The 14,076-nt window shown below is 43.5% G+C and overlaps 1 protein-coding gene across 2 annotated transcripts in view; it reads right to left on the bottom strand.

Annotated features, from left to right (window-relative positions):
* Nucleotides 1-14,076, bottom strand: part of Abca1 (ATP binding cassette subfamily A member 1) — a 130,677-nt gene that overhangs the window by 24,640 nt on the left and 91,961 nt on the right. The window contains exons 20-30 of one of the 2 annotated variants that reach the window (XM_047524080.1): nucleotides 13,485-13,616; nucleotides 12,300-12,442; nucleotides 11,946-12,083; nucleotides 10,988-11,208; nucleotides 9,606-9,684; nucleotides 8,615-8,817; nucleotides 7,438-7,486; nucleotides 7,089-7,202; nucleotides 5,901-6,049; nucleotides 4,089-4,213; nucleotides 2,791-2,889 (exon numbers count right to left, since the gene is read on the bottom strand). In XM_047524080.1, the coding sequence (XP_047380036.1) occupies nucleotides 2,791-2,889; nucleotides 4,089-4,213; nucleotides 5,901-6,049; nucleotides 7,089-7,202; nucleotides 7,438-7,486; nucleotides 8,615-8,817; nucleotides 9,606-9,684; nucleotides 10,988-11,208; nucleotides 11,946-12,083; nucleotides 12,300-12,442; nucleotides 13,485-13,616 (1,452 nt within the window). Of the gene's footprint in view, nucleotides 1-2,790; nucleotides 2,890-4,088; nucleotides 4,214-5,900; nucleotides 6,050-7,088; nucleotides 7,203-7,437; nucleotides 7,487-8,614; nucleotides 8,818-9,605; nucleotides 9,685-9,711; nucleotides 9,785-10,987; nucleotides 11,209-11,945; nucleotides 12,084-12,299; nucleotides 12,443-13,484; nucleotides 13,617-14,076 lie in introns of both variants that reach the window. The other variant, XM_047524081.1, reaches the window with a different exon arrangement.

Below are 14,076 nucleotides of genomic sequence, written 5' to 3'. Positions count from 1 at the left end.
AAACTCCCTGCCTTCATGGAGTCTGCGTGCCAAAAAGGAGCTTGACAGCGAATAAACAATTTGATTGTACATGGCTAAAAATAAAGCAAACTAAGGGGAGAGCCTGTGGGGAGAACCTTCCTCCTGAAGAGGCAATATTCAGCCACAACGTCAACGGTGAGAGAGAACAAGCCAGGCAAAGAGCTGGGGGTAAAGAATACTCCAAGCAGAGGCAATGAAAAGTCAGGTGGAAGACCCCAGAAGCAGTGTTTCTGTATTTGAGGAACAACAGGAAGGCAACGTGACTGGAATGTGATGAGCTAAGAAGAGCGATGATAAATAAGGAGAGTGAGGCAGGACCAGAGGAGCCCGGGAAGGAGTCTGGATTTTATGCTCAAATTGCTGAAAATCCTGTGGAGAGTGCAAGGTCCAATCTGTGTTCTAAAATGAGTAGTGAAAGTGCTTGGTCTATGAAGAGCTAGGTTGTTTGCAAGCATCTCAGGAGACAAAACACAAGGAGCCTTTACCTCTGACTCCAACTCTGAATGATTATGAAACCATAAGCAAGTCCCCTGCCCTCTCAGGACTTATTTTTGCTACTGGTAGAAGTATAATAAAATGACTTATCATTTCTAGTCTCTCTTCCAGTTTCAAAATTCTACAATTTAGAGTCACAGTCTTCATACTCTTTTCTTATATATTAAATGAAATCAAATGAACAGCTTTTCAGATTGCTCTCTCACTCTTTAAAGCCTGTTACCTAAATGGAAATGTCAAACTAAGACATGGTGTCCCCTCCTGAAACTGGCTCCTAAAACCTTCAAAAGACAATTGACTGAGATGAAGTTACAGAGCACTGAGAAGTACCCAGTCAGATTTTCTCCAGTCCCACCACGTTCTACAAACCTAAAATTGGAATTTCAGTGGAGGTTGCCAGGTGGAGCCACTTCTATTAAATTGCCTCCAACAAGATCAGTGGTGCTCAGATTCAATACTGCGAACCCTCTGATTTCAGTGGGTCATGCTTCTTTTGTGTCTTTAGGACAACTCTAGACCCCATTCTGTCTCCTACAAATCCTTCCTCTACGGATAGGGATGTGGCTCAGTGAAAGAGTTTCTCTAGCAAGCACAAAGTCCTGGGTTACATCCCCAGCATCACAAAAAGAAAACAAAATGGTAATCAAGCACAGTGGCACATGCTTATAATTCCAGCTACTCCTAAGACTGAGGCAGGAGGATTGCAAGTTCAAGCCCAGCCTGGGTAACTTAATGAGATCTTGTCTCAAAATAAAAATGGATGGCCGGGGATGTAGTTCAGAGAGAGTTTCTGCCTAGCATGTGCAAGGCCCTGTGTTCAATCCCCAGACACACAGACATATCCTAAGCTGGCATCAGTTCATGAATCTGTACAGCTCGAGTGGTTGGCAGTGAATCCAGAAAACTATCTTATCATCTCACCTCATCTTTCAAACTTGCTTGCCTGCAAAACCATGTACAGGTGTTTGGATGGGCTGCGTCTGTGTTCTTCTCCACCCTAATCATCTTTTGTCAGGGGAACCAATATTGGCTGATAGAATTTACCACCCATAGCTAATTGCTATGTACTAAGAAATATTTAGTAATATCTTTTATGGTCTGGAGCCTACATCTCCCCCAAAGGTCATGATCAAAGCTGGTCTCCAGCTCGTGGCACCACTGGGACGTGGTACAACCTTTAGGAGGTGGGACCTAGCAGAAGAAAGTTAGGTCACCAGGGGACATTCTTCAAGGCGATCTTGGGGCCCTGGCCCCCTCCTTCCTCTTTGTGCTTCCTGGCCTCCCTTAGGTGAGCTCCACTACATGCTCCCCACATAACACTGTTTCATCACAGGCTCAAACGAAACAGTCAGCAGACCATGGACTAAGATCTCTGAAGCCTTGAGTCACAATGAATCTTTCCTCCTTGTATATTGATTTTCCCTGGTAGTTTCTCACAGAGGCGGGAAGCTAACACACCATCCAATGCTAATTAAGAGCTAACAAGTACATAAAAGCATTTAGAAATGTGCTCTGGATCTTGTATGTTCATCTGTCATGCTCTCTGCTCTGACATTTGCAGGGTCAGCCACCTTCCCCTTTAAAACTTGGAATTCAAAATTTCCCTTTTGCAGTTCTCCAGCACCTTCCCAACGTGGCATAATTCCTCAGAGATTCTTGGTTTCTGGTTTAACAACCTCATGGGCCTGGAAACGTTCAGCTCTCTCGTGTTTCTACCTCTCCATTGTTTACCACATGATCTCCTGACTTGCCTTCTCCTGTACTCAAAGAGTCATTTGCATATGATCACTGAATTTACTTGCTTACTCTTTAAAAAATGTTCTGAAGGGAAGTAGGGTAAAAATATGCAATGGAACAAGAAGCAATGTCCACTCTCAGAAAAATCTAACTTTTCAGGTTGTTAAGGTGACGAAGTTAATGAGCAAAATTGTAAATTATATACAATGGCAGCCTATTGTTGTACTAAAATACAGGAGTTGGGGGGAGAAGTGAGAAAAGCATTGAGTAAGGACAAAGTGCTATTTAAATTAAATATTAATGTTCTAAAGAAGTAAACAAATGTCTGTAATGATTTCCTTTGCAGGATGTTAGAAGTCTAAGTGTTCCCAGATGGGTCTGATTAGGTTATTATATTGGTTTTTTAAAAATAAAAAGTGACTCAAAAGACAAATGATGGTGGTTACAATGTAGCATGCAATTGATAAATGCAGCCTATCAGAAATCAAACCAGATGGCAAGCACAAGAAGCCAGCTTATGGCTAAAGTGACACTCACGGGATTGGGTTTCCTTCCATACATCGGGTCCCAAAGCCAGGGTTTTTGGTGAGGGCATTCAAGAGTTGCTGGGTGCCAGTGTCCTCAGGAGCATCATTACTGTGGGGACATGGGAAGCAACCATCAGTAATTCATTTAAACCAAGAACTGGGAGACAGAAAAATTAAATACTCTATTAGGCACTTCCTGGATGCCAGGATCTTAAAACCAAAATGAATTAAACACAGAAACTAGGTATGAGAAGCTCAGACACTGGCCATATAAATGTGCATCTGGGTAGCATGTAGCACTTTAAAGTGGAATATATGTGAAGATGTGGGGTGTGTACCTGTGTGGTACACATATACACACATTTACATATATATTTTAATTTGAAGTAAAGAAACGTGTTAAGGATCCGTATTTCAAAAGTACTTTCACAATTATCCATTTGGCCAAGATAACCAGAATTTTCCAGGAAGAACAGGCAGATATTATTGCCTGAATTTGTGTACAGACAACTGGAAAGTGCAAAAAAATAATAGGCATAGGTCACAAACACATGCCACGTTTTATAGCTATAGGCAATACGAGGTCACCAGCTGGGAAGGGAACAGGGCAAATAAACCTGATTTACTTCAGAAGAAATCATGGGTTGGAGAAAAAGAGACAAATTCATGTTTGTATATGCTATCTTTTATCATTTTTAAAGCTCTCCTATATATCACATATATTTCTCCCATCTACACGCCTATAAATCCTAGAAAACTAAAGAAAACCATTGCCAAACAATATCCAGAAATTCTTTTATCCTTTTGTTTCATGCAGAGGATTATTATGGAGTAGGAAGTATTCTTGTCAAAAGTTAACACTAGCTAATACCCTAAATTTAAAGAGTAGGTAATAATTACATGAATTATACAATGTAAAAAATAAAAATGTGGAACTTCTGTTTGACATTGTAGGGAAGGCCTATGACTAGATAACAAAATTAAAACATAACTCTAAAAATCCAAATATTTTATAACAATTTTAGATTTTTATCAAGGGCAGGGCATATCACATAAAACATGCAGGGCTGTTCTGACAATAGCACATAAGGAGAGGGGGGTGAAAAGCCCAAGAGAGGACTAGCTGCTAAGTCAAGGGCAGTCCCCTGTTCTTTGCATGCAGTAGTAACTTGCATGGGGGCCTGAACCACAGCTGGTAAAACCCCTTGCACTGCAGAATTCTTGAGTTTGTTCTTTTGGCTCTCAGCATATCACTCTTGGTCTGCTTGAACCCTCCTCTCCCGGGGGGCACAGAAGACAAACACATACCTGACAAAAGTATACTGCTCATTGTACATCCAGGGCTGAAGTTCCAGGCTGGGGTACTTGCCAAAGGGTGGCACAATCAGACTGAACACCAGGGCAATGCAGACAAACACAGCTGGCAGCACAATCTGTAACCAGGCAGAGGAGGCAGTAGGGGGATGGCAGGAAAAGATATGGATTAGGAAGAAGTCCAGGGGGCAAGCCCCTGCAAGTCCAACCAAGTTCCCAGACCACACAGCACAGCAAGGAGGGGACAGGGCCCAGGGCTGAGCTCCACCAAGGCCTTCTGGGAAGAGTAGAAGCAATGGATCCTGAACACTAAACCTCTTCCCTCCAGGACTTTCTGGAAGCTGGCAGCATGAAGCCAGAGTCTCTGGTCATCTGGCAGAAGCACTAAGCTAGAAACTTCACAGAGTAAAGAGCAACCCCATGTTAGGGTGACTCAGAATGCCGGATCCTGCATCTTCCCCTGAAGACTGAGAAAGACCACCCTGGGCCATGGGCCTAATTCAGCTCAGAAGAGAGCTCAGAGAACAAGCCCTGGACTAGGAGCCATAAGTCCTGAATCCTGGGTCTGACTCTACTACAGATGTACCCACATGACATCACTTCCCCATAAGACCTCAGTCTTCTCTTTTGTAATCTGAGGACTAAGAAGAGATTCAGATCTCACAGTCCTGAAACCCACTCTATAGCAGTGATTCCAATCACAGGGTATAGCAGCCATTGCCTGCCATGATCACCTCTAAAAGTATAAACATGTAACTCCTTGAAATTCCTTAAACTTTCTACATACCTCCTCTGAAAACAATGACTTGTACATACTTCACAAGTGAACTCAAAGGTCTTTCCATTTATTGCTGAGAAACTTATCCTTTAAAAACTTAAGGATTCAAATGATGACTCTGGGCTCTAGTATTCTTGGGTTTCAATGCAGAAAACTATCATTGAGTGATCAGTTCTACTGGAAAGTACTTTAATGAGAATTCTCAGTTATGATTACTACTCTACGTTGTTGTTATTTATGGTGTTACTATCATTACCATCATCCAAAACCTTGGTTACTAAAGATCAAAGAGTTAAGTTATTTGCTCATGGTCACAAAGCCAGTTAGTAACAGAACCAGACTTCAAATCCAGGTCTGTATGTTCCAAACTCATGCTCTTAGCATTACCCATACCATCTATAAGAAAAACTCTGTATAAACTTTTTTCTACATTTCTTAATTTTTACAGGGTGAAATAATTTTAACCCTTCTAACCAAGCAAGTTAGCATACAAACTCCAACATGAAGGCAGTAGTTTGAGTCTTCCCTCCTTGCTAGTTATATTCTGATCTCTCTGGGTATCTTTTCTATCATTTGAGTTAAACATCAACTTAGAGAAAAACTATGTTTCTAATAAGTGCATATGTCAAGTAGATCTGAGCATAACATCTCTTGGTTATGAGAGCTAAATGTGCCTAACCAGTTTTTCTAAACTTTGACCCTTTTATGTTCTTCCCTAAAATAAAAGGCACACATATACACATATAAACACACACATACACACCCCTAAACACTAATGTCCAGCCCCATTCTAAGAGTTTATTCATTTTTATCCTCAGGACAACATGGTATCATAGGCACATTATTATCCCTATTTTTCAGATGAGGAGACTGAGGCTGACAGATACACAACTGGCAAGAAATAGAACTGGGATGGAAATACAGATAATCTAGCTCCAATGTTTATATCTTGGCTGCAAAAGCATCCTGCCTTCACTGGTCAGAGAATCTGCAGCCCACCCGTGAAGCCAGAGACCAGCACTTTTTACCTGAGCAAAGAATCCTTTTCTACTCCGTCTGGCGATCAGCAGCCTCTTCCACAAAAGAGCCACAAACTGCTGCTGTGTGAGTTTCCAGCCCTTCACCTGATAGGAGCCTTTACCATCCATCCCACTGAGCAGGTCTGTCTCCCTGGATTCTGCAAGAAACCAACACTGAAGGTCACCTTACATCTTAGGTGTTTTTGACATGATTGTATTCCTTCTTCTAGGATCTTCAGAAACCATTTGGAGGCTTGTGTTTGAAGCTAAAAGCATCCCACAAAGGTGAAGGGTTTTCATGACACCTCTATATCCAAGAAAAACTAATTGACTCAACATGTCCAACAGGAGCAGTCTGCCTTTCAGTTTGGTAAGCACAGAGAATGAAGGTGTCCTGTGACTCCTGCAGAGATGTGTTCACACGTACCTGGGTGTTACTGCAAGTCGTTCAGATGAGTGGAGACACTGCTGAGGACTTACAGATTATTCTATGAAACAGGATATGTACACTTGAGAACACACAATGGCAGTCTCTCATCTTTTATATTTTTGGTAAAAAGTGGGCACATTTGAAATGATCCAGGTACTGACAATGCGTGAAGTCAGGGAGAACGTAAGAGCCACATGCTCGTGTGACCAAGGACTGGGAGAACCAGAAAGTTCTCTGTTCATAAAAATTATGTAGAAATTCTTGTCTGAAATGCATGATTCCTAACAGAGATACCCTGACATCAAATTTGTTTGATTTCTTACCTCTCCTTTTCATTTTAAACCCACAAGGACACAGTCATCTAAAATACCTATATCTAAGGGCACATTAACTATGAAAGCAAATTACCTCCCTGACTTTCTCAAAATCATTCATCCATTCAATAAATACTTATTCAACCATCAAACACTTAATGTATGCAAGAAACTTGAACCCTATAGAAAAGACAGTAAAAAGGGAGCCCTTGTTTTATGTGTATCTTAAGAGAAAGAGCTCAGCTAACCGAGGGAAAGATGAAGACGGCTCTTTCATGTTTGACCTAAACACATGCACAAAGTTGGAAAAAAGGTGACTTTTCTCATTTTTTCACTTCCCTTTGGAACCTGTAGGGCCTCTATCATCTTGTCCATCAAAAGAAAACAGCTGAGAAGAACATGAAAGAGAAACTCACGTTCAAACAATAGAACACAGATCTTGCCCCAACGCACCTGGGTCTATGTCAGAGTCATTGGGATCAATAGCATCATCTTCGGTGAATGGACGAAGGCAGCTCTGCTTGTCTCCAAAGGCCCGCCGGTTTCGTCTTGCTGGCAAAGTACCGTCTGAAGGCAAAAGGAAGGAATCCCTCATTTTATTTTATCTGAAACAAATCAAATCTTCTCTACCTGTAACAAGCTTATATACTAAAAATGAGACTGTATTAGAACAATGTAAAGAGAAAAAAATAAAAATTAAAAAAAAATAAGAACAACGTGAAGAGAAAGGTACAACACTGGTGAGTGAAGTTAGCCTGCACGAGGCGATAGCGGGGTGTACAGTCCCTCTCAAAAGGGTTACCTGAGGTCTCAGCATCCACCCCACTCTCTTCAGCCACTTTGAGGAATATCTGAAAAATAAGAGCAGGTGACAATATAAGTACCAACATTATGAGAATATGCATCACTACCCTGACTACATTATTGACTTGCATATTAGCATCTCTAACAAAGAAAGTGGAAGCTACATTTATTAATAACACTTGATCAGAGTCACTTGTGAGCTATTTTTGCCAGAAAACCTTCCCTCAGTGGTGAGAACTATCCGTCCGGATAATCATTTCCAAAACACAGCTATGACATTAGGACACTGCAACAGAGGAAATCTGTTAGGAACCTATAGGAAGTAAATTAAGTGGTTTCTTTCAGGGCTGTGACTCCACATTTTTGCATAGGACAGCACTGTACTAAGATATCCAAGACAGAATGGTCAGGAGGAAATGGGCTCCTCATCACTAGAAATAACATGGCAGAGGTCCAAACATCAGAGAAGAATCTGAATGAGATCAATGAGTTCCAAACGCTTGTCTATAGAACACTGTGTAGGATAAATGCAATATGCAATACAAGTACAGACCTAAGGTCTTACTTCCAAGAATTCTGATTCAAAGACATCAGAGTTGAGAACTAGAATTTTTATTATCAGTAATATCCCCAGATGGCTACTACACAATCTAGCATGGGGATCACCAGGCCAGACAACTTTTATAGCCCACCCGGGCTTCAAAGTCTGTGATGCATCTCTAAACAGAGGTATTACTACATCATAAAAACAACCTGGGTTTTAATGCCCAACCCCCCCCATTCAGAATTCCAACTCAACAGCCCTGAATGTTAATTTTCTTGTCTTATTATGAGGATTAAACAAGATAACAAATATTAAAAAGCAAACCAAACAAACAAAAAAAACACCAAAAACATACAACTTATTAGCACCTGGCCCCGGTAAACTATAAATGTTGGTCATTTCTTATGATGCATGAGTCCAGTTGACACAACCACACCAGGGACAATCCTAATACTTCTTTCCTGCTATCTCCCACAATGATCTTAACCGATTCACTGGGGCTGGCATTACTAATATCAATAATCTAAAATCTCAGTGACTCACACCATGGTGATCCTATTCCCAGTGTAGTCTGCCTGTCTGGCCTTGAGGTGTTTGAGCCTGCTATGATTGAGTCAGCCACCTAACTTACTTCTTCCAAGGTAGTCTCTGAGATGCCATAACTGGAGATGCCCAGGTCTGAGAGCCGGTCATCGATCTCATGGAAGAGTTCCACAAATGCCCCCTCCTTAGCAGCTTCATATGGCAGGACGTAGGTCAACTCATGCCCAATGTCCTCCACCAGCCGGGCTTCAGACACATGCTTCCTGATGAGGTTGGAGATGGCCGAGACATCTGCAGGGACCACAGTACAAGGAGGTCAGTCAGCTCAGAGGCTCCACAGCAAGGGCCAGTCATGCCCTTTGTCTACTCCTCAGAAGCCCGCTGCTTATACACTGCACTGTCCGAGATACTTTGGCCATTCCACATGCTCAACTCTTAAGAATTCCAGGGGACAAGGACTGGATCTCATTCATTTTATAGAGTGAAAACCAGGCACACTGTAGGTACTCGATGTATAATGGATGGATAGATGACTTGCCGAGGTTGAAAATCTGGTGTCTAGAGCTTACACCCTGGGATTCTTCAGTAAAAAACTTAAGAAACCATCAGAGACTCTTTAGCCTTCCCTAAACTTTCAAAGAGGACTTTCCTCTATTTACCTCAATAGAAGCTAATCAAACAGGTCATAGAAGCAGAAGTCCTCCTGGGAAAAGCCAGCTGTTAGAACTAAGCAGAGATGGCCAGGTCATGATTTCTGTTCCATATGCTCCTGAAGACACTGGTCTCCCATATACACTGCCTGAGGAAAGCCTGAAAGGCTGTTTCTTATCTCCTGGGCTCTTACCTTCCTTAAATACTAAGCTCAATTCCTTCCCTGCTGGCTTGACACTCAACTCCTCATCCAGTGTCCAGCCAGATCCACTCCCCTAAGGGATACCCCAAGCCCCAGTCATCTCAGTGCTCTGGGACACTGCCCTGCCAGCTCCCAGACCAAGCCCCAGGCTCCCCAGCAAGCACCAGGCCACCACCACCAAGCTGCATCCACTCCCACAGCCACCCAGCCCAGCCCAGCAGCAAACCTTGAGTCAGCGCCACCAGCCTCTGCACCTCTCCTCCTCTGCCTCCACTCTGCCCAGCTGGGGGAAGCTCAGGCACCACCTGAATGAGAAACCCCAGAGTCCTTACCGATGGTCAGCGTGTCACTTTCATGGTCGCTGCCCAGGCCAGCATCAGAACTGCTCTGAGAAACACTGTCCTCCTGATGGCAAAGAAGGAGGTGAGAATGGGTCAGGGACCGAGCAAGGTACAACCACCACCACCTTTGCCAGAGAGGGCTTCCAAGAAGCTCTATTGTGTAAGAACTAGAGCAAAAGCTTTTCCTGGGATGCATGAAGCTGGCAGCCAGGGCTTCAGAGGCCACTGTGCGATGCGTGAGCCATGTGAACAGCCTTGCTTCCTGGGTAAGGGGTCGAGAAGCAGAGCTGTCAACAAAACCGTGGTTTGGCAGGGATGATGCAATCAGGATGTGCCAATCATTGCAAGCATGGGATTGATTTGGCTATTTGTCTAGTTCAGTGCATCCTAAGCTTTAACGTGTTTTCAATCATTCGAGGACCTCATTAAAATGCAGATTCTGAGTCAGTAGGTCTGAATTGGACCTAAGTTGCTTAATTTCTAACAAGTTCCCAGGTAATCCTGATGCTGCTGGTCCTCAGACCACACTTCAGTAAAAAGTTTCTAGTTAAAAGGTGGTAAGTAAGTGGACAGGAGTTCAAGGTTAGAATTAAGATGTATTAGATGCTATTATTCAATACACAAATAAATCTCAGGCATGTACTGTGACAGAGGAGAGAATATGCCTGGTTTGGGGATTCTAGTCCCACCTGCTATTTATTTTTTAGATGACCTTAAATTAGCTAACCAATTCCTATAGGTCTCACTTCCCTCATCTGGGATAGTAATCACGCACTGTCTTCCTAGGATTGCTCTGTACTCTGAGATGATAGATGGAAAAAAATTGTAAATGTAACAAAACATAACTATTAGTATTATTTTCTTTTACACCCAGAGTCTGTGTGGGATGAAATAAGTGCTTAATAAATATTTGTGTTTTATAGTTTAAAAGTGAAGGTCAGTGAGATTTAAAAATAATAAGCAGGAATGGAAGGACATTTTGTAGCCAACTCTTACCTCTTAGCTAGTCTCTTTTCTGTGACATAATAAAGTCCTCAAAGGACCTTCTCCATCATTCATTGAATAGGAAAAAGGAAATGAGATTCAACAAAACTAGCACAAGAACAGAGGGCTCCAAAACTTTCCACATAGACTGTATGATGTGAGTGCAAAGTATACAGAGCAGGGAGACGGTGGCCGCATCTTGGGGGACTGGGACAGAGGTGGACAAGCCATCCACAGCCAATAAGTCCTGACTGCCCGGCCCAGCACTGAGACTGCAGCTCACCTTTTTCAGGTATGACACAGTGCTGCTGCTATTTCGGCAGGAACTGAGGGAGGATTCCACATCTTTCTTGACCAGGGTCAGGTAGTAGCCTGTTCCCAGCTGGTTCTTCAGGAACAAGGAGGAGCCCACACAGCACAACTTTCCATGGGAAATGATAGCAATCCTGTCCCCCAGGATGTCTGCTTCATCCATGTGGTGTGTAGAGAGAATAATGGTGCGGCCTGCCAGGCACAAACACAAGGATGTGGGACAGGTGAGTCCTGTCTTTTCTTATTGATGGTAGTAGCAAGGACTACAGAGATATCGGCAGGGGTGAGCAGGCAAGAAAGACTGAAAGCTGACTTCAACCCTGTGGTCATGACCCCTAGACTGGCAAAGCATTTATTTAGAACTTGCAAGGTATCAGGAAGCATACTAGGTGGTTTATGTGTATTCTCATTTAATTTAACCCTTCATGAGGAAAGCACCTCTCTTATAATAGGTAAGGAAATGGAGCCAAGCTAAGTGACTTTTCCAAAGCATCAGGGCTGGACAGGTGTACCACAACATAGCTCTAAGCACACTGCCAAACATGCTCTTGTACTTTCTCATTCCATTCATTTTACATCCACTCTTTCAACAAACAAATTTAGCACAACAAGTTAAGGACAAAGCAGTGAACAGAGCCTCTGCTCTCAGGAATCTGTCTTCGGGGTAACATAATTGTAATACACACATGTAAGTCCATGCCGTTTCTGTTCCTGCAGGCCTCCAGGTAATGAAGCATAAGCTTCAAGTGTTTTACAAACCAGGCCTCCCATATCCACACTACAGGTGGACACTGAACTTTAGCAAAAATTCCATTTTTTTCCTTGAGAAGCAATTCTGTTACCCCTGCAAGAGCAGCCATGAGATACAGCCATACGTCTCAAGAACCCTTGTCTCCCTGAGTCCGCGCCTCAGAGTGCACCTCAGTTACCTTGTCGGTATTTCAGCAGCAGCTCCCATATTCCCCTGCGGGAGTAGGGGTCCACACCAGCTGTGGGCTCATCCAGAATGACAACCTTGGATCCCCCAACAAAAGCCAAGGCCACAGACAGTTTTCTCTGCATCCCACCTGCAAGACAGAGCAAGAGACAGGCTCTGTGACCAGCCCCAGATGGTGAGTGAAGGCAGAGATGGTGAGAGATGAATAGAGGCTCCCATCCGGAGACAAGCCCAGGAAAAGGGTCTGTTACCCTTCCACCCTGCCTGGGACCCTGGGCAGCCATTCCTCTGTGTATGTATAGGTGAGGAGGAGGGGGAAAGACAGGGAAGTTGCTCAGGAACTCACCTGACAACTGACTTGTTTTGCTTTTCAGCTTGCTGGGCGGCAGACCAACATCCAGGGCCATCTGTTCCATCTCTGCTTTGACATGCTTCTCAGAAAGCCCCTTCAGGCGGGCATAGAACCAAATGTGCTCTTCCACAGTGAGCCTGGGGACAGAGTGGGCAGGTCAGCTCTGGGCCCTGCAGGATGCACCAGAATATACTGTCTCCTGACCCAGAATAGAAAAGAATGTGCATGTTTTTCTTCTACCCTAACCTCAAGCCTACCTTTCTTTCTAAATTTTATCAATTTCTTTTATTTTTATTTTTAGTGCACTGTAGTCGTACATAACAGTAGATTTTGTTTTGACATATTCATAAATGCATATATTAGTTTTCTCCATTTCAATCCCCAATTTATCAATTTCTAAAAAAAAATCAAAAGGAAAGATTCAAGGTAGAACAACAGACAACGACGACATGAGCTGCTCAGGAAGTCAACACTTAAAGGTAACAGCTCATTTCTAAGCTACTCCTCACAGCTTAGCCACCAGGCAGCAGCAATTGCAATCTGCATTTCAGGTTCTCAAAGGTCTCACCCATAGTTCCATCAATCATGCTGGCTCAGCATTAACCTGGAGAAGCATCCCCTGAATCTCGAAGAACCTCGGACTCTGAGCAAAAGGAGGTTCCTGGCGAGCCCAGAAGCCCAAGTTGCTCATTTTTTAGGAAAAAATGGGACCTACAAGGGCAAAAGGCTTTGCCCAAGGTCAGAGTTCAGGTTTTCTCTGCTCAACTATGAGGGCTCTCTGGGGGCCCACTCGCTGATGGGACAAGCTGAGTGGGAGCAAATGTCATGAGCAATGAACACAGGGCCATTGTACCAAGTGCCCTGGAGGCCTCATGGGGCGGGAAGAGGTCAATGCACCAGAACTTCAGGGACAGGGGAGAGGACGGGATGAAAGACCGTGCAGAAGCACACGATGACGTACACTGCTTCCTGAGCTCCCATTAGCCATCTGGACTGAAGTGACATCTCCTGCCCAAACATTCACCCCTGACTTTCCTAAAATCGAAGGACAACAGGTCTCAGTGTGCTAGGGAGATAAGTACTGCTATCTCCAAAGAAGGCAAAATGCCTAACTCTCATTTCACCCAAACTCCTACATCCAAAAAGGGGCCTCTCTTCTCAACATGCTGCAGTACTCACATGTCAAACAGAACATTGTGCTGGGGACAGACCCCCAGGTTCTGCCGGATGGTGCTCATCTCAGAGCGAATATCCTTTCCCAAGATGTAGGCAGTGCCCGAGGTAGGAGGGAACAACCCAGTCAGGATGGACCTGAGGACAATAACAAATGCAGGCATCAGGGCTGACCCTCCCCGACAACTGCAGAACATCCAGGGTGAGCAGAGGGTACCAACCCCCTGCTTCTATTCCTTTCTGATGGACCCTAAAAGATTCCCAGCAAAGCAAAGTATGAGCATTTGAAAAATGAAGCTTCCAATATACAATGGAAAGTAACCTTCAAATATGTATTTTGTATACCTAACATTATGTCCATGAAAAACAGACAGATCAGAACAAATTATTCAAAGATAAAAACAATGTTTGTGTTAAGCCAGGTGTGGTGGGGCACACCTGGAATCCCAGCGGCTCAGGAGGCTGAAGCAGAAGGATCAAAATTTTAAAGCCAGCCTCAGCATCTAAGCAAGAACCATCTCAAAATAAAAAATAAAACAGACTGAGGATGTGGTTCTGTGGTAAAGTTCCCCTGGGTTCAAACACTGGTGGTAGTAGT

The sequence above is a fragment of the Sciurus carolinensis genome, chromosome 14 (assembly GCF_902686445.1).
Source record: "Sciurus carolinensis chromosome 14, mSciCar1.2, whole genome shotgun sequence".
NCBI classification, from domain to species: domain Eukaryota; kingdom Metazoa; phylum Chordata; class Mammalia; order Rodentia; family Sciuridae; genus Sciurus; species Sciurus carolinensis.
This window is presented reverse-complemented; position numbering and strand designations above follow the sequence as displayed.